Raw genomic sequence first — 25,703 nt, forward strand, 5'->3', positions numbered from 1 at the left:
AAGCAGAATGAGGAAGTGGAGAGGGAGACCCAGGGAAGGAAGAAAAGCCAATAAAAAAGTGTGTTATTCAGGTGATTTCTGTAGTTAAGCAGCGTGGGCTATCTCCCATTGGGATCTCACAAAGGAACCAGACAGAATGTGTTTCAGAACTGCCTGTCCATCTAAGGGATGAGAAGCTGGAGAATTTATCCACTCATTCCAGTCCCTCTACTGCTTGAGGCTTGTGCCAGGAGTGTTAACTTCCCCACACACACTTCCAGGTTTCATCTTTCTAAGGAGCAGCTTTCTAAGGCTCCAGAGAGAGAAGCATAGTGTAGTGAGACAGTGGCAGTGCACAGTTATAAACATACACAGTTGTGTATGTTATAGCCAAGATGAAATCAGCAGGCAAAGAAAACGTGGACACAGGACACAAAGGACACAAAGAATGTCCGCTACAGTTAAATATCCCGAAATTTCATATTGTATCATTATGAAGTATTTCTCTTCACTTTTAGTGACGTTCATTCATTGCTTCTGCTTCAAGTATACTTTTTCTATTATTAATATACCTATACAATATTTCTATTGTGTTTACATGGTATGTATTTTTATTTCACCTTTACTTTCAACTTTGCTGTATCTTTATAAATACCAAATAATTGAGTTTAATTATTTTTACCCAGTTGGACAATTTTTATCTTTTAATTAGGCCATTTAGTGTATTTACACTGAATGGATCTATTTGGACTTAAACCTATCATCTTATTAAGTGTCATTTGTCCTTAATAAGCTCTGTGTTCCTTCTTCTCTCCTTTCTTGCCTTCTTTGGAACTGATAAGTTCTTATCATTTCCTTTTTCTCCTTTTATTAGCTTGGAAGATATATACTCTACTAATATACTAATTATTATCCCATTAATACATTAACACTCTATGTATATTGACTACTCTATATTAATACTCTATATATTAATATATTAGTAATACTTGATTAATATATTAATATATGCTTTTAATGGTTCTCTCAAGATTAAAACCTGGATTTGTAACTGAACAAATCTAATGTTAGTTTTACCAATTCCCAGGCAACAGAAGGACAGAAATACTTCAACTCCATTTACTCTCAACCTGACTTAAATACATTCATAATCCTATATATATGTTAAATTGAAAAGGCTATTATTGTTTTATATACAGTCAATATTCATTTAGATTTACCCACATATTTACTGTTGCCTTTCATTTCTTCCTTAATCTCTTAAACTTCCACCTGGGATCATTTTCCTTCCACCTGAAGAATAGTCTTTAGTATTTCCTTGGTACAGGTCTATTAATGACAAATTCTCTGATACAAAAATATTTTTATTTCACCTTAAGCTGGGTATAGATTTCACCTTAAGCTGGGTATAGGTTTGGCAGGGGAAAAAAATATCATTTCTTTGTTTGTAGATATTCTACTGTCTTCTGACTTTCACTGTTTTAGCTGAGAAGTCAGCTGTTAGGAACTGTTTATAGATAATGTCTTTTTTTTATTGGTAATCTGGTGCTTTTTTTCTTTTTTTGGTTGCTTTTCAGATTTCCTCTTTGTCTTTAGTTTTCAACCCAGGTAAATATTTCTTTTTATTTATCTCGCTTGAGATTCTTGGACTTCTTAAATACATGGCCTTTCTCACTTTTGGCAAAGTCTTAGGCAATTTATCTTGAAATATTCTGCCCATTATGACTCTTTTTTCTCCTTCAAGTTTTCCACTGTTATTAGACCTTATCACTGTATCCTCTTTCTATCTTCTTGTCTATATTTACTATCATTTTGTCTATGCTTCATTCTATATTTTATTCTGTACTATCTTCTAGTTTACTAATCACCTCAATATTTAAGGCCTTGATTTCAATTATTCTATTTTTCAGTATTTTAATTTCCACTCATTTGGCGAATTTTTTAGTGTGTAATTCTTTCTTGAAGTGCTCAATCTTATCTTTTATGTCTTTGAACACATCAACACAGCTATTGTAAAGTCTGAGCATAACAGTGCAAATATCTAGATTTGCCTTGGGTCTGTTTCTATCTTCTATTGCATGGATGCTTTTGATTGTTTGTTTTTTTAGATTTTATTGGGGAGAGGGAACAGGACTTTATTGGGGAACAGTGTGTACCTCCAGGACTTTTTTTTTTCCAAGTCAGGTTGTTGTCCCTTCAATCTTAGTTATGGAGGGTGTCGTTCAACTTCAAGTTGCTGTCCTTTCAGTCTTAGTTGTGGAGGGCGCAGCTCAGTTCCAGGTCCAGTTACCATTGCTAGTTGCAGGGGGCGCAGCCCACCATCCCTTGTGGGAGACCAAGCGTCAACCTTGTGGTTGAGAGCCCACGCTCCAACCAACTGAGCCATCTGGGAGCTCAGCGGCGGCTCACCTCAAGCTACCGTTTTCTATCTTAGTTGCAGGGGGCAGAGCCCACCATCCCTTGCGGGAATCAAGGAATCATACTGGCAACCTTGTGGTTGAGAGGCCACTGGCCCATATGGGAATCGAACCGGCAGCCTTCGGAGTTAGGAGCACATAGCAACAACAGCCTGAGCCACCAGGCTGGCCCCCTACATGTATGGTTTTGCTGTTTTGTCTTTTTGCTGTTGTTGTTGCTATCTTGTCTCCTTGTGTGTCTGAGGTCACTTTCTCACGCATATATTGAAAAAATCAATATATCAAGCATATATTTGAAAAAATTCTTTGAAGAAAGAATTTAAGACCCAAAATGGTGGTTTTGTTTCCTTTGGAGAAAAGGTAGGTTTGCTTAATCCAGGTTCCTTGAAGCCCTAGCACTTTGGAGCTGCCTGGGGACAGTAGTACTCTGAATCATCTTGAACTGATTTCAGAGATTTAAATAACTGCAGCTGAATGGCAATTGGAAGAGGGCTTGTTCTACATCTGGCCCATCCTTACTCCTAGGTGCCGCCTTTCAGGGTCCCAACCCAAAATGAGGAGGGGTTCAGAGCCACGTTGAACACCAAATCCTTTACTGTCTTAACCCCTTCAAGTTAGCAAAAAAACCCATTCAGTCTCTAATTTCAGCTAATAATTACCCCAAACCCTTGGCTCACCTCCCTGGACCTCTAGTCTAGCCCAGATCCTGCCCTGGTAATTATTCACTGTCTTATTAGCATTCTACTGCAAGACAGATTTTTTTTTTTAATCAAACTTACATACTTGTCTTCAGTGAGTGGACTGGCCCAATGACGTAATCTGCCATTACCAGATGTTAAAATCTGAAAGATTCACATTTAACTAAAAAAATCCTGAGTGAAATTTACTTCTAAAGCAGAATTCTACAGCCAATCAAACTTTGAGTCAGAGATGAAAAGAGAATAAAGATGTTTTCAGATATATATAAGATCTTAAAAGTATGTTCTACCAAAATGAAGAAGTAAACTTATAAAAAAGATGACAAGATACAAAGAAATAAGGCAAAAAGCATAGAAAACTTCCAGAATAATCCTGAAGGGAGTTCCTAAAATGAAGCAATACAGCTAGCTTAGAAACTAATTTATCCATATTTGAGAATGGCAAGCTCCAATAAAGATGTCTTCACATAAAAAAAGGGAACAAAAAGCATAAAAACACTTGTATCAAGCTTAACTCTCTCCTTGCTACCTGAAAACCTCTCTAAAATAGTCTTGATAAATGTCATCAACAGGATCACAATCTCAGTGTGTACCACACACAGAAGTGTACCTGAATAAGCTCAGTCACAGCACCCAAGAGTGGTGATCCTAATGGGAGGAAAGTCCATCAGAGTGGGTCTTGGGACCAGTGTTTTCCCTACAACATTTCCAATCCTTCTGAGATTGACATTCATGCCAGAAATCTAGAGGCAATTCTTGCACTTATAAATACCTTCTGCTTCCCTTCCAGTATTCAATGTACTTTTTACTGTACCAGCTACATTATGAGAAATCAATCAGAGTATTATTAAACTTTTCCCACAAATCACCAGTAAGTGTGGGTGGTGAAATTGCAAGTCATTTTTATTTTCCCTTTTTTTTTCTCTTCCCAAATCCTGAACAAGGGTAAATATAAATTTTTTTAAGGGTTTTCTGAATTTTGTTTTACATCTAACAAAAATTGGCAAATTATTCAATTTTGAGCACAACTTTTTATACTAGGCATACAATGAGGCCAAAAAACAATGTTCACTAAATTCAGTGAATGTTAAAATGGTCATGTAAGAAGATAGAGGTTATACAAAGATCATGTGACAACCTTTACATTTTCATCAAGAAGTTATCTATTATATGTGACCAAAGTAACATGATCCCTGAAATAAATATTAATATTCTTAGGTATTTTCACAATGAATTTTTCTTCTAAAAGAAACCATCAGAAAGAAATACAACAGAAACTAACTTGAACAAACAAGATTACTCTACCCAGCAAAGCTATCATTTAGAATTGAAGGACAGACGAAGAGCTTCCCAGACAAGAAAATGCTAAAGGAGTTCATCTCCACCAAACCAGTCTTACAAGGAATCTTAGAGGGACCTCTTTAAGGTGGGAGAAAAAGATAAAAAATATGACCAATAATTACTTTCACTGTAAATGGATTAAATGCTCCAAAAGACATAGGGCAGCTGAATGAATAAGAAAACAAGACCCTTATATATGCTGAAGAGACTCACTTCAGATCAAAAGACACACACACTGAAAACAAAAGGATGGGAGAAAACGATATTTCATGAAAATGGAAACAAACAAACAAACAAAAATCTGGAGTAGCAATACTTATACCAGACAAACTAGACTTTAAAACAAAGGCTCACAAGAGACAAAGAAGGATCCAGTAATCCCACTTCTGGGTATTTATCCAAAGAAAGCCAAAATGCTACTTTAAGGGCATGTGTGCAGCCATATGTGCATTGTAGCATTGCTGACAACGGTCAAGATGTGGAGACAGCCTGGGTGTACATCGATGAATAGAGAAGATGGTACAAATATACAATGGAATATTGCTCGGGAATAATATACAGGGGAAACGAATGGGCTCTTTCTATCTGTGGCATCATGGATGGACCTGGAGGGTACTGTGCTGAGTGGAGTATAAGACAGAGAAAGACAGAAGCAATGTGATTTCACTTATATGTGGAATCTAAAGAACAAAATAAACGAACAAAACAGAAACAAACTCATAGACAGAACATTTTGATAGATACCAGACGGGAGGGGGTTAGAGATGGGTGAAAAAGGCTAAGGGATTAAGTACAAATTGGTTGTTACTAAGTAGTCATGGGGATGTAGGGTATAGCATAAGGAATATAGTCAACAATATTGTAATAACTATATATGGTGCCAGATAGGTACTATGTTTATCGGGGTGATAGATGGGAGGGGAGTTGGGACAGGGTGAAAAGAGTGAAGGCATTAAGAAGTACAAATTGGTAGTTATAAAATAGTCATGGGGATGTAAACTAAAGCATAGGGAATACAGTCAATATGGTAATAACTATGTATAGAGCCAGGTGAGTACTAGACTAGTCAGGGGGATCACTTCTTAAATTATATAAATGTCTAACCACTATACTGTATACATGAAATTAACACAAAATAATACTAAATGTCAACTATAATTTAAAAACTAAAAAAGGAGGGGAAAGGTGAAGAGGAATTAGAGGTTCAAATTTCCAGGTTTAAAACAAATAAGTCATGGGGATGTAATGTACAACATAGAAGAATATAGTTAATAATACTGTGATAACATGGTACAGTGTCAGATGGTTGCTGGACTTAACTATGTGATCACTTCTTTATGTATATAAATGTTGAAAAACTATGGTGTACACCTAAAACTAATATAATATTGTATGTTAGCTATATTTTAATAAAAATCTTTTTATAAAAAAGAAATTAACCTTGACACAAAAATGCTTCCCTCAACAAATATTTAAGAAACATATTTAATAAAAAAGGTCAAAATATCAAAGAGGACTGAATCAACTGTTTTACCTCTTTGTGCTTCATATCCAACTGACTCCTAAGGGTCTTAAGTTCCCGTTCACGGATGTCCAAGCAAGTTTGTAGAGCATGTGTCTGCCCTTCCCATTCAGATTTTTTATGAGCCACCATTATGTCAATCTGTTTCATGAGCTCCTGTAGTTCTGCTTCACAGGATGTCAAAAACACCCTATAAATAAGAACAGACCCTTAAGAACACAGAACGTATGTCAAAGTGGCTTTTCATCTTTCATGTAAAAGTATAGCAGACATAAACCTACCTGAGGTGGACCAATGTCAATAAATAATCAGAAGCAAAGAACAGGATTTCTGAGCTTTTCCTTTTAATGTTCATATTAAGGTGATTACATATTCCACGTAATATTTTGCCTTTCTCTAACAGCCAACCTAAAGCCTAAGTCATTGGTCAAATTGCAACATCGATGTTTTAAGGCTGGCTTGTGAGTGAGACATCCACAATCAACTAGCGCTTTTGTAATATTTTAGGGAAGCTTTCAGGAAGAATCCAGGCTAGCTCACGTCACATTCTCAGCCAGCCAAAATAAAAAGCCTTGGAAGCCAGTAGGGAAAATAATAATACAATTTTAAGAGTTGTCAAACAAAGAGTTTAAGAGTTGTTTCAACAAATTCATCCTCGAGCCAGATTGATTTCAACTATTTTTCCCACATTATTTGTATCAGAAATTTACTACAGAAATTTACCTGCCTGATTATTGTAAACTTACTTATGTCCTTCAAAATACCAAGAGATGCCAGATGTTGTAGAGTTGGGAACAGAAGAGGACACAGATGTATTAGATGCCAAGAGTTTCCCAGGAATGGTCACAGAGAGCTCTAACTACTTAGGCTTAAGTACTTTTTTAAAAAAGTATTTGTTCTTAGCATCACAAAACTTCTGTACTTCTACTTTTGCTTTTTAAGAGTAGAACATTTAGAGAGGAAGGCAAGCATCCAGCTTCACACTGCTGAGAAGAGGCAAACACCTCACAGAGAGATGCTGTCTACAAACAACGTGAATCAGCTTAGCTTTGGCGCAACACTTTTTTCTGTACCAAAAGCACAAAACGGTCAGAGGCATAACTCTAATATGCTTTATAAAGTCAGTGAAAAGCTTAAGGTCAAATGCAATCTTACCCATCACGTCCCCGATTTTGTATTCCTTCAAACAAAGCCTCCATCGCCAAATCCCCTTTCTTTTGGCAACTGGGAAAGGAAAAAAAAAATCAATCAAGATAAAATTCATTTTTTTAAGTTCTAACATTCCAACTGACAAACTTAAAAATGTAAATGAAAGCATGTAAATAACAATGAGATAATGCAGCACTTCTTAGGTTGGAGCAGTTAAGGATCACTTCAAGAAATACTAGGACCAAATAAAGACATTTCAGACCAAAATAACTTGAAATGATCTGAACTGCTGACTGCTGTTGACACTTTCCCCGCATGACTGAAATCAAACACTTCATTGTTACGTCCCTACTTCCTAATATTAAGGGTGGGCCAGGGATGGATGTGGGGTGCTAGAAGCACAGAGACACTGACACATACCCCCTTACAAAATGAGGGGAAGAAATTAGAGGTCACACGTGTCGGAGGAAAAGTGTAGCTTTTTTTGTTGTTGTTTTTTTTAAAAGAGATATTATAAACAGGTTAAAGGCCCTGACCTTGAACTCCTTGGTCCATCACTGGATATCCTACTTATTCTCCCGTTGACAAGACCTTGAAGCTTCCTAGATAAAACACACTCCCTTCCCTAAAAGGCAGCCATGTGGGCCCTCCCAATTTTACTAATTTTTCTTCTACATTTCGTGGTTCCTAATCCTTAACAGGCTCTTTCATAGAAGGTACACTACAGTGGAATGTGTCTTTACACATCCGTTTTCCTTACTATCCATCCCTCAAAGGCATGAAACTAATTTTATTCATCCTACAGCTTCAGAGCTTAGTGTAGCACTTCAACACAGCATGTGCTGGATGCTTTTGGCTGAACTTAAATCAATTCCCCATCCTTTTCTCTATGTCTCTATGCAAACTGGTCATAGCTGGAGAACTACAGAGAAGAGAAAGAAGGGAAGGGAGACAGAAGAGACTGCCATGAAAGGGTAAGACACACCACAAAGAAAAGTGAGAAGGAAAAAGAAAACGATCACCCCTAAATTCAGAAGTACCAATGAGTAGTAATACCTACAACAGGTTTCTCACCTCTTATCACAAATCTTCAAAACATTAATCAGTGTCAAACCACTTCTCACTCGTGAGAAACTGCTTTTTTCCTTAAACCTTCAAAGGCTCAATCCTGAATTAGTCTTTTAGGTAATTCCGAAATACCTAATGTGGTGTGGAGGTTCTGCCCCTTTGTCCTAATGCCCCATCTAAAAATTATATTGCTGTAAGAAGGGGATTCTTTCATTCAACAAAGAATTCAGTGTGTACTAACCACTAGATACATAGTGACGAAAGCCATGGCCATTTTCAAAGAATTAATGTCCAGTATGGGAAAGAAAAAAATAACCACAAATGTTCTCCCAGAGTGAAAAATGTAGTAACAGAGGCATTCTGGAAACAGAGAATGAGAAAACTGGAAAATACAACCAACTGTGTGTTATTTGCATCTATTTCTAAAGTTACTAATAGGGGTATCAAACTATTCATGCACAAATATGGAAGAGAGGGTTTTTTTCCAGTTGATTTACCCTTCATTAGACAAAATAACGCCCCCAGCCCCAAAAAAGGTTTTCATGTTCTACTCCACTTTCTTTCAAACCACGATATGGTCCACTGGAACACAACCCAGATTCCATGCTTTGGCCCACTCTAGGGAACTGAGAGGTACCACAGAGTTCACAGTACCATGTGGATGGAGACCCCCACATCGTCCTGCTCTGCAGCTAACTAGCTTTGTGTCCTTGCATTTCAGTATTTGCATCTGTAAAATGAGGGGCCTGAACTATAATCTCCAAGGTTTCTTCCAGATTTTTCATGGGATTCTGATAGCCAATTAAATGTCCACTGTAACCAGTATGCTCCTGATCACTACACAGAATATTCATTAAATATGTCGGAAAGTACTGTTCCTAAGAACAGTGATACTACAGTCATTCAAAATGATCATTAGTAAAATTATACTTCTTGAGGTCATGTTATTCTTAACATTAATATATTCAGTAATGTATATCAGTAATACACATTTAGTAATATATAATACATTGATATATTTTCTGGATGACATTATTTAATCATTAGCAATATTTACAACAGAAGCTAAAAGTCATTGAATGCTCAACTGTTCCGCCTTACATATACTGTCTAATTCATTCTTCATAGCACTCATAAAAGATTAGATACTATTACTTTGAGGGAAATGAGGCTTAGAGGGCCAATGTGCAATCTTTATATATTTTACAGTAGTCCAGATCTTAAAATACCTTCATATCTTCTTTTGGTTTCATACTGTTTTCTTCGTGATAAACAAAATCAAATCAACTCAAAACGTCTGGACACAGGAGAAAAATACAAACTGAAGTATGACATCACCATCGTGGCCACCCGGTGGCAGTAGCACAATGGTGAAAATATTCCATACAGGGGAAAATTGCCATTTCAGAAATCAAAATAATGGTCTGAGACAGAGAGATCTGTTTTAAAAAGGTGGCGGCGGGGGGGGGGGGGGGGAATGTGGGGAGGATACCAGCAGCATTCTCTGCATAAAATAATCTTACTAATGGTGTAATGTGTTTCTTTAACAATACCTTCACCATGTGCTTGAGTAGTTGCCAAACACCATCAGTTCTCATTCCTTGGGATCAGGTAGCCATAAACAGCAAGGACACAGATGTCCTGTGAACTTTTCTCATCGGAGTTTCTCAGTTACATCACTAAGTCCTTTCCTCACCAACCTGACCCTCTATGCGCTATGTCACTTTGCTCTTCTTTGCCTGTCCATGTGATAATTATGTGAAGTTAGATAGTCTTTGTTCATAATGTTAAACACAAATTTTAGTAACCACCATTGGATAACCTGCTACTCCTGGCCACTACCATAAAACGATAACGTGCTTAAATGGAGACTGTGCAGCTCTACAACAGCTACAGGACAATCTTAGTCATTTCTGCAGTTAGAAGGAGATATCAACAAACAAAAGTTATTAATTATAACTTTCCTTTGAATGAAACTGTTTTAAGTGAAACCTGGAATAGGATGGTTAAAGTCTTCACCAAGTCTGGGAAGTAGGGAAAGCACACTTTAAATCTTAGGGAAAAAAGAATCCAAATAGGATATCTGATAATGGGCAAATCCCTGAAATTTATTAACATATTGAAATTTAAGAGCTACAAGAACCTGAAGACCTCCAATTTTAACTCCTTCGTTTTATAGATCAGGAAAAATATTTAGAGTATATGCCAAAGGTCAAATCACTCATAAAATGGGACAAAGGAAGAAAAGATAAACTCCGGACAGAATTACTAATGAATGTACTAATAAAAGGGATACGCCTACCCATCAAGTCTCGTTTAAAGGAGGATAACAATGCTCTCTGTCCCTTACCTGCCTTAATGTTACTATGATTACAAAGGTCTGTGGCTGTGTCTGATATACTATGGCTGCTCCAATAAACAATCAATATAATTTACCATTGCCCAGAAAGGTTCCTAGTTAAACTGAAGGAGGGGGAAAAAAATCAGCACATAAAGTATCAAAGAAATTTTCCAAAATAAAAATAAAATTTTAAAATACTGTATAAACTATAACTCAAAATCCGGAAAGAATAAAAGAATAAGGGGGGCCGGCTGGGTGGCTCAGGCGGTCGGAGCTCCGTGCTCCTAACTCCGAAGGCTGCCGGTTCGATTCCCACATGGGCCAGTGGGCTCTCAACCACAAAGTTGCCAGTTCGATTCCTCGACTCCCGCAAGGAATGGTGGGCAGTGCCCCCTGCAACTAAGATTGAACACGGCACCTTGAGCTGAGCTGCCACTGAGCTCCCAGATGTCTGCTCAGTTGGTTGGAGCGCGTCCTCTCAACCACAAGGTTGAGGGTTTGACTTCCGCAAGGGATGGTGGGCTGTGCCCCCTGCAACTAACAACGGCAACTGGGCCTGGAACTGAGGTGCGCCCTCCACAACTAAGACTGAAAGGACAACTTGACTTGGAAAAAAGGCCTGAAAGTACACACTGTTCCCCAATAAAAAGTCCTGTTCCCCTTCCCCAAATAAAAAATCTTTAAAAAAAAATAAATTAAAAGTTTGACAATATATTCTGATGACAAGGCATAGGAAGATGGGCACTCACATACATTACAGGTAGAAATGCAAAATGATACAACTACTATAAAGAGATTTTGGTTAATACCTAGCAACTGATATACCAGGGGTACCAAAATAATGTATACACATGACTTGTATTCATCTTTTGTTATAGGTATATATTGAGTATTACTATTTTAATACAGTTTTTTCCTTTCTTAAAATGTGTACACATTTTTTTGGCACCTTCTATATATTCATTTATTACCCTTTGATCCAAAAATGCCAGTACTAGAAAACTATCCCAAACACACATTGGCAAAAATACAAAATCACATATACACAAGGATATACACTGCAGCACTATTTGCAATAGTAGGAAAAAACACAAATGCCTATCAACAGGGGACTAGTGGAATAGTCATCCACTGACGGAATACTATGAAGCTGTAAAAAGGGATAACACTCTCTATATACTTCTATAGAGGGATCTACTAAGCGTAGGAGGTATGACAATTAAGTTCGCGAACTTGCCACCATGCACTGACATTGGCAGCATTGTACAAACAGCTCGGTAAGGTTTCACAACCTTGGTATATCAGTGTCTCGCAGCTGTGTTCATGTTGACATGTGGCAGTGTTTTGCTGAGTGGCATGCATGTTGAACGTTTTTGTGTGCCGTCATGAGAATGTCTGAGCTTGAATTAGAGCAACGAACAAATATTAAATTTCTTGTTAAACTTGGCAAGAGTGGAAGTGAAATCAGGGACGTATTAGTCCAAGTTTATGGGCTAGTGCCATGAAGAAAACAGCAGTGTACAAATGGATTAAACGTTTTTCTGAGGGGAAAGAACATGTTACTGATGAAGAGAGGTCAGGGCGGCCAGTAACGAGCAGAACTAACAAACATTTGCAAAAATTCGCCTAATTGTGAATCAAAATCTTCAGCTGAGAGTGCAAAGCACAGCAGACCAAGTAAACATCAATAGAGAAACAGAAAAACCTTGGCATTACAAAGGTGTGTGCAAAAAATGGTCCCAAAGGAGCTCACTGATGAACAAAAGCAAAGGAGAGTCAAAGTTTGCCAAGACCTTTTGGAGAGGCAAGATGACATTTTGGGCCGTGTTATCACTGGTCAAGAAACATGGGTGTACCAATATGACCATGAAACAAAGCATCAAAGTGCACAATTCAAGTCAAGCCAATTCTCCACGAACAAAAAAGTTCCATCAGTCCAAATCAAGAGTCAAAACGATGTTGCTAACATTTTTTGATATCAAAGGTATTATTCATTATGAATTTGTACCAATTGGACAGTTAACTAAGTTTACTCTTTGGAAGTACTGAAAAAGCTGCATGAAAAGGACGAAAACGCCCTGAACTTTCAGCCAACAATACGTGGCTCTTGTATCACACTGCACCAGCTCACACGGCACTGTCTGTGAGGGAGTTTTTAGGCAGTAAACAAATAACTGTATTGGAACACCCTCCCTACTCACCTGATCTGGCCCCCAATTACTTCTTTCTTTACCCGAAGATAAAGGAAATATTCAAAGGAAGACATTTTGATGACATTCAGGACATCAAGCATAACATGATGACAGCTCTGATGGTCATTCCAGAAAAAGAGTTCCAAAATTGCTCTGAAGGGTGGACTAGGTGCCGGAATCGGTACATAGCTTCCTAAGGGAGTTCTTCAAAGGTGACCATAGTGATATTCAGCAATGAGGTATGTAGCGTTTTTTCTATGTGAGTTTGTATCCTTAATTGTCAAACCTCGTATATTATTAGGTAAAAAAAGCTACATACAAAACAGTATATGCAAATACTACATTTTATCTAAGAAAGGGAAAAAATATGTATGTGTGTATATGTATGTATATGTATATATGTATATGTGACATGTATACATGCATATATACACACATATGGTACATTTATTTTCATGGAAGGATAAACCCAAAACTAGTAAATATGATACCTGTAAGAAAGGGAATAGGGTTGAGAAAACAGGGATGAAAACTCAACTTGTCTGGATGTACTTTGTTTTACAGGTACTTGTTTTATAGAAACTATGCTAATATTTTTCATATAATGAAACAAATCCAGGGGGACCAGATGGCTGTTGGTTAGAGAGCGAGCTCTGAACAACAGGGCTGCCAGTTCGATTCCCACATAGGCCTATGAGCTGTGTCCTCCACAACTAGATTGACGACAACGAGCTGCCGCTCAGCCTCTGGAGGGGTGGCCGATGGCTCAGCTGGTTAGAGCACAAGCTCTCAACAACAAGGTTGCGGGTTCAATTCCCGCATGGGACGGTGGGTTGTGCCCCTGTAACTAAAGGTTAGATACAAATATAAAATCAAAGGTTGAAAATGGCAACTGGGCTTGGAGCTGAGCTGCACCTTCCACAACTAGATTAAAGGACGACTTGGAGCAGATGGGCCCTGGAGAAATACACTGTTCCCCAGTATTCCCCCAAAAAATTAAAAAACAAAAATCCAAATGAAAAAAAAAAAAAAAGGCAGTATTATAAAATTGAAAATAAAATGAAAGAAATCAAGTATCAACTAGATGTTAAGCCATATTTAGGCCAGGAGCAGAAACCTTATATTAAAAGCCATCTTGTTGTGATTCTGTCTTGCTTTACCTTCTAGGCGCCTGGGCGGCCTGAGCTGTCCCGATGCAACCTGGGGCCAGGGTGTGAGCTGGAGGACTTGGTTATGCCCTGAAATCCTTTGTCAACAAAACCCCCTGAAGCACTGAAGGGGGAACAACCTCGTGTACCCCCTCCTATAAAATTCCACACCCCTCTTTGCTAGGGGAAGTTATGGTCTTTTCTAGCCTGACCTCCCTCAGCTCAAACACACCAAATAAATTCTAATAGACCAATCTTGGTCTCCCGCGACTCATTCCTCCGGCAGTGCCTAACACTATATATCAAGTTGGCAGCCTAACCATAGAGCAAATTGTTTCATATGCCTTTAAAATGCAATAATTTTACTGTATATATCCTAAAGGGGGTACATACCGAGGATAAAAAAGAACTACAAAGAAATCCTAAACACTATTCAGGAATCATATTGTTACTAATAAAACTGATATTGTTAATTTCAAACAGTTATATATAACATAGGATAAGAAAAAAGTAATTATGTTAATGACATTAGGAATCAATATTTTCAGGAAAAAAGATATAAATATAAAATCAAATATGCAAAAAAACCCTATAAAATCAAAATTAAATTGGAAATAGTGTAAATTCTGTATATTTCTCTCTTTAAAAATGTATTTCTTAATTCGGATCACTGTAAATCCTACGACTAATGACCAACCTAGCAGCAAGAGCACAGTTCCCAGACTGTGGTCTCTAAATACCATCTCCAACTCAAAGGAACCAGAGTTCCTTTGGCCAGAAATGTATAAATGAGGCAGGAACATGCTTAATAGCAAATGAAGAAATTATCAAAGATCATTTGTCATATCAAAGTAGATAGGAGTCAACTTAAAGGGGCTGCTGCCACTGGCCAAAGATAGGACAATTTGAGTATCAAAAAAAAAAAAAAAAAAAAGACTGCAATAGGTTGAAACAGTTTAAATATATTCAAGCTTGTAAGTTCATGATGATTTTTTTTTAAAAGGCAAAAACCTTTTCGGTTTTTTAAAAAGGCAAAAACATCACAGTTACCTTTGGAGGTTGTTAGGCCACCAACTCATTACTGCAGTCTGAAAATAGTGGGAAAGAATTAAGCATTTTTCTTGCCCTCCAGTATTTCAAATAGCTGCTGATAGTCAAGTAGCTGGTGGGAGAAAGTTCTTCCTGAAAGATTTCCAGCTAATAAATACTAAAGGAATGACAAAATTAGAAAATCACCATATTGCAACCCCTAAAGCAACAATAGATATAGGCAATCTAAATCCATGAAAAGATTTCACTGTCAAGTGCAAGGCTCAAGGGGAAATTCACGATGGATGGATCAGGACACTGCTCAATCTCAGTATCACAAAAAGAGGAACAATTCATACATTGTGTGCCTCTCTGATAATCAATGCAACAGGAAGTGTACTGCACCATCTGGGAAATCCTCTTGCCCACCTCCACCAAAACAAACAAAAAAAATCAACGTTGAATCTGATCAAGCTTCTAGATCAGTGCTGTTCAACAGAACTTTCTGCAGTTATGGAAATATTTTATATCTACACCGAATGGTAGCTACGAGGTACCTGTGACTATATGGCATTTGAAACATGGCTAACGCGACTAAAGAACTGAATTTTCAGTTTTCTTTCATTTTAATTCATTGCAATAGCCACAGCTGGCTGCTGGCTGCTATAATGGATAGTGCAATTCTAGATCTAAGGACTGGTTTAAAGGAAACAAATATACATGTTAAAGGATACCATGGGGACACAATCAGCTACATGCAGAATGCTGAGGGAAAGGAAGGCAAGGGAACTACTATATTTAAAAAGATTTAAAAGGTGTATAAACCAAATGCAATACATGAATCTGAACAGGATTTTGATCCAAGAAGCTAATTGTAAAAAGACATTAAGGGACAGCGGGGAAGTCTGAACCCAGACTGAATACTGACACTGTGGAATATTTATTAATTTTCATAGGTGGATTAGGAAACACATTTTTAAAGAGAGAAATAGACAGAATTTACACTATTTCCAATTTAATTTTGATTTTATAGGGGTTTTTTGCATATTTGATTTTATATTTATATCTTTTTTCCTGAAAATATTGATTCCTAATGTCATAACAATTACTTTTTTCTTATCCTATGTTATATATAACTGTTTGAGATTAACAATATCAGTTTTATTAGTAACAATATGATTCCTGAATAGTGTTTAGGATATTTATTAATTTTCATAGGTGGATAGCAGTACTGTGGTTTTGTAGAGGTGAAAAAAAACCAAACTTACCTCTTAGAGAAAAAAAAAAAAACCTAACTAAACATAAAAATCAAACATTCAGTTTCTGAAACCGATGTGAATGTTGGCTTCAACTTCCAAACCAAGCTGACATATTTTTTTAAAGTAGGAAGCTGGGATGGAGCGGACCTGATGCCGTCAACACGTGCCACCTCCGCTACGTAACGAGACGAGGAAGCACCAAGCAAAGGTCTTCGACCTTTTGGTGGGAGGTAAATGCTACATCGATACAACTAACATCCACAATCATGACACATAAGTTTTAAAAGCTGAATCTACATTTTGAAGGACAGGGTAGCTGTCTGAACGTTTATAAATCTCTTACCACATTTAACTTCCCGTCTTACTACATGGATCCCCGATGATGATACCGTGAAAGGACAAGCAGCTCGGGAGAAAAGCCAATTTAAAGACGGATACCGCATTCCGAGTAAGAAAATAATACACCTAAGTTTATCGTTACGTTACAGCGACGATGGCTCTAAATGGAAACATCTGAAAGGCGTGTGTAGGTGGTCCTTGTATGATTTCCTAGCTACAAAATAAAACAGCAAGCCCGTGGAGAAGTGTGTGTGTAACTGCAGGGTACCTCCCCTCCGATACTGCTTCATTAAAGGAAGAAACTAACTGTTTTAGGACTGAAGGCTTCAGGAATCGAACGGAAGGCTCCAGGACGCCTACTCCGTGCACACAAACGCGCTGCCACTACCCGTGAAGACCGGCCCCCGCCGCCCTCCCGCCGCCCGGCCGCAGGGAAGGGCTGACCACCTGGCTGGCCCGACGGCACGGCCGGGAGGCCCATACCCGCCTTCGCGGGCCCGCACGGCGTGGGCGACGAGGCCGAAGGGCGGGGGCGGGCCTGGCGGCGGGCGGGCCGCTGCGGAAGCCAGCCCCGAGCCATGGGGCGGCGCGGCGCACGGCACCACGGCCGCCACGGCGGCCCCAGGACTGGCACAGGCCCGCCCCTCGCCCGTCCTCCGAGCGCACATGAGGTGAGGGGGCTCCCGCGCGCGCGCGCGCGCCCCCGAGCCTTCCCGCCGTTACCTCCGGCGGGGGCGCGCGCGCGTCACCGTCAACCTGACGTCCAGCATCTGTCGTCGACACGTTCGTCCCGCCCCCTGCTCCCTCCCTTTTAATGGCAACAAACGTCCTGCCTCACCTCCCCTCCGCGCATGCAAATGGGCTCACCCACATCCGGGGATCGGAGGGAAGAAGTGCGGGTCACGTGGGGCAGAGGGTGGGCTCCGCTGGCCGCGGGTGCTGCGCTGGGTCGGGTGCTGGTAAGGGTTTCCCGCGCCCCTAGCCTAGGTTCTGGAGGGCGAGAACGCGTTCGTTCCTCAGCGTCGCACTCCCCGCACTCCCTGCGACCGAGGCCGATGTCTTCATTTCAGCCTCATCACTGCCCTTACCGCTCCCTGGATCGGCGGGAAAGAAACTTGGGTGGCGGGCCTGGACCTGGACCTCCCCCGCTTCCACACTTGGTATATCCAGCCTGGAGCCGGAAGTCGGGGCCGTGAGGCGGGCTCACCCTCCTGTACGCATGGCGGTGGCCTGCGAGGGTCAATTTTAGCGAGGTGGGGGGGGGGAGCCGTCTGCGTTGATCATTAATTGTATATTTACGACATTCTGAAGCACGGAGGAATAAAACGTGCCCCTGCCCCAAGGAACGCAGGCGCCGCCTGCCTGGAAAGCAAGCAACAGCCAGCGTGACAAGCTCCCGGTCGGGATCGTTCACTATTCCCGGGGAACGAGGGGGCCCGCATAGCCTCCTGCAGGAGGTGACCCGGGAACCTCGTTTTTCAGACCGACAGGGATTATGTGGGACATAAAGGGGAAGGAGCAGTCCAGGCAGTGAGGCGGTCACACGGGAAGGACAGTGTGTTCAGGAAGCGGAGTGGTGACTGCTGTGAGCGTAGCACGTGCCCGTGACGGCCGCGTGCGGGCCTCGGCCTCGCGCTTTGCGCTCTTCCGGCCGCTTAGGAGGGAAGGCCCCGCTCGGGGCGTGGGGAGGGAGGGGCCTGATGGTGTGACGCCCACGCTGAGTTTGGAAGGGAAAGGACACGGGGGAAAGAGGCTTTCAAGTGCAAAGGGTGGAAAGCGTGACAGGGCTAGAGACGTTTGGAGGAGGGACAAGGGACAGGTGGAAACAGACGGAGGCCGCATTGGGGGGAAAAGGATTAAGGAGTCGTGGATGGAAAACGTACACCTGACACGTGGAGACATTCCCGAGCCGCGGGTCACCAGGCTGCCCCAACTGGGTTAGTGGGTCATAAGGACAAGAAGGGAGCATCCAGGCACAATGCCTGCTGAAGCTGGACGGATTTCGGAAAACTGCGGAAAGGGTGGGACGTGCGTGGGCCCGGGATAACCGGCAGGTTTTGACCAGAGAGAAGAGGGAGGGCATCCCAGAGGTCAGAGCTTCCAGGACAAAGGCGTGGCAGCAGAGGAAAAGGAGGGCTTGTGTGTGACAGGGTCTCCAGAAGTATAACTGGGACGGAGAGGAAGGACCCCTTGCGTGTAGATTTCCTGAAGACGGGGTCCTTCAGCTTGTGAGTTACCCACTTCGTGGGACTGGATTAATTCTCGTGCTGCTAAGACTTCGTGAAGCATTAAGACTTCATCTGGTTCACTGGCGGCAGAGTAGCTGGGCATCTGTTGTTTCAGTTTTGCCTGGATCCTTATCATGGGGGGAAAAGCCTATCATTATCACCCAAGTATTAGTGCCATCTTGCAGTCATATTGTTGGGGACAAGCGCAGGCCTATACGACGGAGTGGGGTTTCACCCCCAAACGCTTTTCTTGTATAAGTCTTCACGGTCTCAGAAGTGGGAGTGACTGAAGTGCCTTTGGTGCCACTGAATTCCGACCATTGGGATGGCTGCTTTGTAGCAGGGAGCACAGTACAGTGGTATCCGTGATGAAGAAGCAGAGTCCAAACTTGGAAACAGAGTCTAGAGGTATTTTCCAAGCTGGCTACTGGTGTTCAGGGGAAAAAATGGGGAATCGGCGGCGGTCAAGGAGCTAAGTAAGCATCTTGCCCACTTGGGCCAGGCATCAAAGGGGGCACAGCGTTAAGAACCAGAGGAAGGAATCCCAAAGGGAAGAAGAAGCAAGCAGCATGGGGTCGTCCCACTATTGTTCACCTGGAGTTGCTCCTTTCAGGCCTCAGCCTGGGCACCATCTTAAGAAAGGCCATTTCCTTCACACGTTCAGCTGAGGATTTCTGCAGGTCTGTGGCCGGTCACTTTGTATGACCCAGTTCAGTGTGGACCTCACTATGCTCCTGTGCTTCACTTAGCTCCCGTGCCAAAGAACGCCAAGGTTAGAGCCAAGGCAGGTGGAGACTTGTGAAAATGGTGCAGGAAAGGGTAGAGGGGCCGGAGAGGAGACTTGATTATGAATGAGTCAAGGATTCATCAAAGGTGTCGTGAACAGGACAAGGTGAATGTGCAAATTAGGAGGAGAGAAAAGCTGCATTCTAGATGTGCTGTGGCTTGTAAAGGAGGCCCTCAAATATATGATCTTTTGGTCATACTACGACACTGGTTTGTCCCTGGGCTATGTCTAATGCCGGTCCAGTGTACACCATAGAGCATCCGTCAGCTGGGGTAGAAGGGGAGGAACTGTGATCTTATAAATAAGTTGTCATCTGACCCAGATGAGAAGATGGATCTGCCCCAGGGTGATATTATGCCAAAAGACACATCCAGGCTAAAAAGCCTGGGGAATCCTAGGGCTGATTACATCCCCTCAGTCTTGTTTAAGAAATTACCGTTTTGGCTTACAGATTTCACAAGATTAAAGCTGCAGGAGAATGGACAGTGAGGTACAGAGAGACGGAAGGATCCTGGATTTGATTGACGATGCGTGGCGAGAAGATAAGCTGCCTTACGAGGATGTGGCAATACCACTGGTAGGCTATAATTTGTGCTGAGGATAATGGGTAAAAGATACGATCTGGTGGGGCCTGGTAGAGGTAGGATGTCAATGGACAAACTAGTAGGGCAAAGAAATCAAAGCTGTGAAGTCCACTAACTCTAGAAGCATCTAGACTTTTTATTTGAAGAGAAATATAGTTCAACGAGCTGTTGTGACCAGCTCAGACAGGAGTCATGCCAAGTCTGGAACCCAGGCCTTCTGAGCCATTTTCTGTTGACTTACACCAAAGCCAAAAAATCAGATAAGAAGAGTTTAACGCATAAGGTGGGGAGGAACAGGAAGCAGGGGCATATAAGCTATACCGTATGTCTTCTCTACCTATGGCTTGTCAGTCTGTTGGCATTTTTAAAAACTCAACATTCTTGGAACACTCACCTATCCTAAGTTCCCTGGAAAATATTCAGAAGACATTTGGCTTCTTTTGCATGTAGACCAACAGGCTCCTGGAATACTCTTTCCTGATCTGTGGCATACAGTCCTGCAAGGAGTTTGTTAAACCTTACGTAATAAATGACTTAAAAGTTTTGCTTGTTAAATATCCTGTTTATGGCATAGAAGCCTAACAAGGGACAAAGATCAGGGCCTACGGGCTGTTTCTCTTTAGAACACGCTGACTGCCCTGAAAGGAGTTCTTCATAAAATACAGCTTGCAGGTAGACTGCGGCTGCTGTTTACAGAGAAAGAAAATTCAGCTCATCCACATTTTTATTTACAAATAAGATGTGATAAGTTCAATGAATAACACACATATCAAATAATAAGGCAGCTTAGTTAAAGTTTAGAAAAATAGTCAAAAGAGAGAGCGTAATGAGAATTATAGCTGCCACTTATTGAATACCAGTTTTATGCCTTGGACTGAGGTTGAAATTTGACATACATTATTCTTAAACCCTAAAACAACCTTGCAAGGGTGGTGGTGTTATCCCCATTTTACAGGAAGGAAGCAGGATCCGAGAGAGGAACTTACTCAGGGTCGGGTAGCTGATAAGTCAGACTTCACACTTGAGTCTGGGAGGCTCCAGATCCTGTCCTGTAAACTTTTGTTTCTTTCATTCCACCAGCATTTCTTTGAAGCCTGTGTGCCATAAGACTATGTGAACATAAGATACAGTTTCTGCCTCTGGGGATCTAGAGAGGTGACAAATATAAATAAATTGTATAATAATAAGGGTTCTAAGTGGGGTCATGAACAGCCACATAGTATAGGAAGTGGCTCATTGCCTGGTGGGCGTCAGGAAAGGCCTCCAAGAGAATGTAAAGTTTCAGCTGGTTATAAGGGAGGACCAGAAGTTCAGTGGGGACAGACCAGGGCACTCCAGCAGCGGGGGCAGATGTGCAGAGGCTCAGAGTTCTGAAAGGCTAATATAGAGTGAGGTATTCAATGTGCCTGGAGAATACGTTTGTTGTATAAGGTCAGCAGAACGGTTGGGCTTGGACCAGATTTCGAGAGGAATATTTGTTACCATGCTTAGACCTCATCTGGGGGATATCAAGGAGTGAGTGGTCTTCAAAATAGAAGTCTGCCACACTCAAATTTAGGTTTTGGAAAATCAGTTTAGCAGCACTGTCAGAGGATGTCTGCCATGGCAAGTGACAGGGCAGAGGGACCAATTAGGAAGCAATTGCAGTGGCCCAGGCAAGGGAGGAGGGCCTGAACAATGGCAAGAAAATGGAGGGGAATTGCCAAATTCTGGACACACTTATGGCAGGATTTGGGGATCATTTGTGTGGAATGAGCGAGAAGTAAATTTCCATGCTGACTTCCAGGTTGTAGCGTGGCTAATGCACGTCTTGTGATACTAAGGCTTTGGTGTATCAGTTAGCTTTTGGCCTAACTAGTCACCCTAAAACATAGTGTCTTAAAACAACAGCTACTTAGCTCATGACTTTGTAGCTCAGCTGAGAGGGTCTTCTGGTCTTCATCAGCTTGGCTAATCCCTGCTGGACTTGTTTGTGCAGCAAGCTAGCTGGAGGCTCAGTAGTGCAGGACACTTCCTCATGTCTGGCAGTTAAGCAGGCTGTGAGTTGAGGTGACGAGGTGACTAGGCCACAGTCTCTCATTATCCAGCAGACTAGCCCAGACTTCACATGGCCATCTCAGGGTTCTAAGAGCAACATGAGAGGAAACTGCACACTTCATGGAGCTTAGGCCAAGAACTAGCCCACTGGCACTGCAGCTGCTTTTTATTGGCCAAAGCAAGGCACCTGGCCAGTCCCAACCTAAGACTAGGGAAATAGCCTCTGCCTTTTCATCGGAATGGCTGCCAAGAATTGTGGCCATTTTTATAATATACCATAATAGATGGTTGCATGTCTGATACTTTGTGTTTGTCTTCCAGGCACATAAGCAATTTTGTTGGCATCATTCATTGCCAAGAAACAATAGTGACCAAATGAAAGACATTATTTTAGAACACAGATGGGATGAAATTAAGCAAAGTTGCCTGCCTCTGCTTAAGTAATTCATTAAGCAAGGATTTGTTTATATTTTGTCAGCTATAAGTAATTATTGGAACCAAATTTTCTCTAAGTTTCAGCATATTATTGCTTTACAATAAATAAAACCGGGGGTGCCAAAAAAATCTATATAAGTAGATACTTTGGTCCATGTTGCTCAAGCAGTAGTTCACCATAATCAGAAGTGTCTGGACACAGATGGTAACCACTTTGAGCACCTCTTGTAATTGCAGAAGTCAAACGTGACTTGTATTCATCTTTTGTTATCAGTATATATTGAGTATTACAATTCTAATCGTTTTCTCCTTTCTTAAAATGTGTATGCCTTTTTTTGGCACTCTCTGTAGTTCTTTTCAATTAGTGCAAGTATGTTTGAATTGCAGTCTTAACATTTGTACAAGATATATGTGATTCAAATATACTTGTCATGTTATAAGTAAATCATTTTTTATATATTGAAAATAATTCTAAAGGAGAAAAACATTATATTCATGTACTGCAAACTGGAATCCGGTAGGAAATCATAAGTCTAGATATTAGCAGTTCACTAACCCTAAAAAAAAAAATTTTTTTTTAAGTATAAATACAGATAATTAAAAGGAAATTTATTGGTATTAATGAAGTCTGATACAAAGCAGAGTCCTGGTAGTAATAAATTTAAATTTCAAATATAAGGAAACTATTTTTAAAGTTCTCAACGACACACACACACACACACACATACACACACACACAAACACACATACAAACACACAAATGGTAACTGTGAGGTGATGAATGTTAACCAACGGTATTGTGGTGATCATTTCATAGTATATATATGTATCAAATCATCACGTTGTACACCTTAAACTTATACAATGTTATATGTAAATTAAATCTCAATAAAGCTTGGAAAAAAATATATATAAAGAAACTATCCCAGATTCTACACTAAGTATGGCTCCTGGCTTACCATTTTAAGAAAATGCGGGCAGGCTATGACTGGTCATTTGCCATGTTTTGTGTTGCCCGGCTCCACCACTAGAGGGAGGTCTCATGTTATATTTTCAGTCTCCCCATTTACCTCCATTATAATATAGGCACGGTGGATGCAGTATAGTCGGAATGCATTTCTTGTGTTTAAGGAATATGCCGGCAAACGTGGTATTCTATTAAGGCGGCCTCCCCCAAAAAAAACTTAGTATTGGCTCTTATCAATTTTCCCAGCCACTAATAACAGCAAATATTCCTTGAGCACTGATCTAAATTACCATATTTAGTTCTCACAAAAGTCCTATGAGGTGATGCCTACTTTTTTCTCTTATTTTCAGAGAGGAAACAATGGCTCTCAGGGTTTGAATACCTTGCCCAAGTAACCCAGCAAACCGTGTAGTTGTGGTTTTAAATCCCAGGGGCTTCCAGAAACTTGTGCCCTTAGTCTTCTGCCACATGGCCTCCTGCACAAGTGCTAGAGCCATAGGCCATCATTCCTTCTGGAGATCCCCAAGCAATACTACTGGTACTTCCTTACATCTTTTTATTTTAGCTCTTTCTTTAAGATATATTTCTGTCAATAGTGCTGCCTATTTGTAGGAACTCATAGGTTTTAACTCGACGTGATCTCGCGATTTAGGAGTTTGTTAACGTACAGTATACCATCGTTCTGAATGTCCACTGTACCTTTTCAGAATGAGCTTCCTGAACCTGAGCAGGACAACGGTGGCACCACAGAATCTGTTAAAGAACAAGAAATGAAGTGGACTGACTTGGCCTTACAGTACCTCCATGAGAACGTTCCCCCCATAGGAAACTGACACCTGGATCCTTTTTCGTGGACGGATTTTTTTAAATTCAGATACAAAATGTTTTTTTTCAGTCTCCTAATTTAAATCTTTGAATGCTAGATCAGCACTCAAAAATATACATCCACTTAGTTTGTGGCAGCAAAGTGCAATGTGGAAATACTTACCAGAATGAGAAACTGAGATTTCTCAGGAATGCAGAATATTTCGCTCTTTGAACCTAAAGTTTTCCATTCACTAGCTTGTGTTTAAACATGTTTAGTTAAACATTTGCCTTTTACTCTAATTTTGCTTTACTGTCAGAGTTTAACACTTCCCAACTACTTATATTTGTCCTGTGACAGAAGTGATTGAAGATACGAAAGAAAAAGGCTAAGAAAGAGAAAGCCGGCATAAGGAGAATTACTCATTTCTCATATCCCCTGGCTTGGAGAAGCAGTCTGAGTGGATGCGTATGAAGTCTGTAGGTGTAATGTGTTTAGAAGCCCGTTCACTGACTGCTGGGATTCCTAAGATTCCTCATGGTGTTTTCAAACTTTGGACACATTTACAAATTAAAAGGGTATCTGACATGTTCCTCTGCTCTCCCTACCATTTTGGTGCCTCTGGAAAGGATCTTTGGCTAGATGGACCACTAGTTTTATCCAGTAATGGGATTTATTTTCTCAAAGCCCTTTGAGACGTAACTGAAACACCAGGGAGTCAGTATTTGGTTATACATGTATATGAAAACTTGTATTTTGCAAAACACATTCATGTATATTTATCTCCTGGATTTATTTGCTTCCACTGAGTGGTGTCTGTCTTGTTGTTTTCTATCCAGATTGTAGACTCTGTGGGAAGAGGCTCTGGCTCATACTTCTGCATCCCTCATTGAAAACATTGAATAATTGAAATCTCTCTTCTCGTCCTTTTTTTTATTAGGTCTTTCTGGGTGCCCATCCTTTAAGGGGGAGGAAGGTAGATCACAGAAGTGAGTTGCTTTTAGAATTTCAATCAGAAACATGGCTGTGGCAACTCTGCCATAACCCAGACGCATCCAGCCTCATCTTCCTGTGCAGGTGTCCTGCCTTGAAGTCATTCATCTCAGAGCGCAGACCCGAGGCACCAGTCCTCAACCAAGGACAACCCAGTAGAAAAGAGAATTCGGATGTCGAGAAAGCTTTCTACCAAGAGAAAACAAAGCCTTTCCAAAAATTAAAGTATCTATTAGTTCTTCTACATTCTAGTTCAATGAGGGTTTTACCACAACTCTATTTGTGGTGTGTAATATCTAAAACACTGACATCTAGGAACTTCGACATTCGTGTGAATCCAGCCTTGCTTGTAGGCTCAGCCTTTCGCAGGAATGTTAGACCAGTA

The 25,703-nt window shown here is 40.7% G+C and overlaps 2 protein-coding genes across 31 annotated transcripts in view; one reads left to right on the plus strand and one right to left on the minus strand.

Annotated features, from left to right (window-relative positions):
- The window catches only part of CEP63 (centrosomal protein 63), a 40,751-nt gene extending 23,083 nt beyond the window's left edge, over nucleotides 1-17,668 (minus strand). For 5 of the 20 annotated variants that reach the window (XR_013994929.1, XM_081073280.1, XM_081073288.1 and 2 more), the window contains exons 1-3: nucleotides 16,930-17,269; nucleotides 7,113-7,181; nucleotides 5,970-6,147 (exon numbers count right to left, since the gene is read on the minus strand). Coding sequence is in view for 18 of the 20 variants with exons in the window: in XM_081073280.1 (XP_080929406.1) it covers nucleotides 5,970-6,147; nucleotides 7,113-7,181; nucleotides 16,930-17,150 (468 nt within the window). In the remaining 2 variants the exon portion in view is untranslated. Of the gene's footprint in view, nucleotides 1-5,969; nucleotides 6,148-7,112; nucleotides 7,182-16,486; nucleotides 16,605-16,789 lie in introns of those variants that run through there. The other 15 variants (XR_013994930.1, XM_081073284.1, XM_081073293.1 and 12 more) reach the window with 8 other exon arrangements.
- Nucleotides 17,389-25,242, plus strand: ANAPC13 (anaphase promoting complex subunit 13). 11 transcript variants are annotated; one of them, XM_081073299.1, is made up of 3 exons: nucleotides 17,389-17,441; nucleotides 19,949-20,074; nucleotides 24,228-25,242. In XM_081073299.1, exons 2-3 carry the CDS (start codon nucleotides 19,976-19,978, stop codon nucleotides 24,351-24,353), a joined length of 225 nt encoding a protein of 74 aa, XP_080929425.1. In that variant the 5' UTR covers nucleotides 17,389-17,441; nucleotides 19,949-19,975; the 3' UTR covers nucleotides 24,354-25,242. The 11 variants fall into 11 exon arrangements, with proteins under 11 accessions (XP_080929425.1, XP_080929428.1, XP_080929429.1 ...); XM_081073302.1 differs by lacking the exon at nucleotides 17,389-17,441 and adding an exon at nucleotides 17,523-17,642; XM_081073303.1 differs by lacking the exon at nucleotides 17,389-17,441 and adding an exon at nucleotides 17,561-17,695.
- The last annotated feature ends 461 nt before the right edge of the window (nucleotides 25,243-25,703 follow it).

Source organism: Rhinolophus hipposideros (assembly GCF_964194185.1).
Source record: "Rhinolophus hipposideros genome assembly, chromosome: 14".
Lineage (NCBI taxonomy): Eukaryota > Metazoa > Chordata > Mammalia > Chiroptera > Rhinolophidae > Rhinolophus > Rhinolophus hipposideros.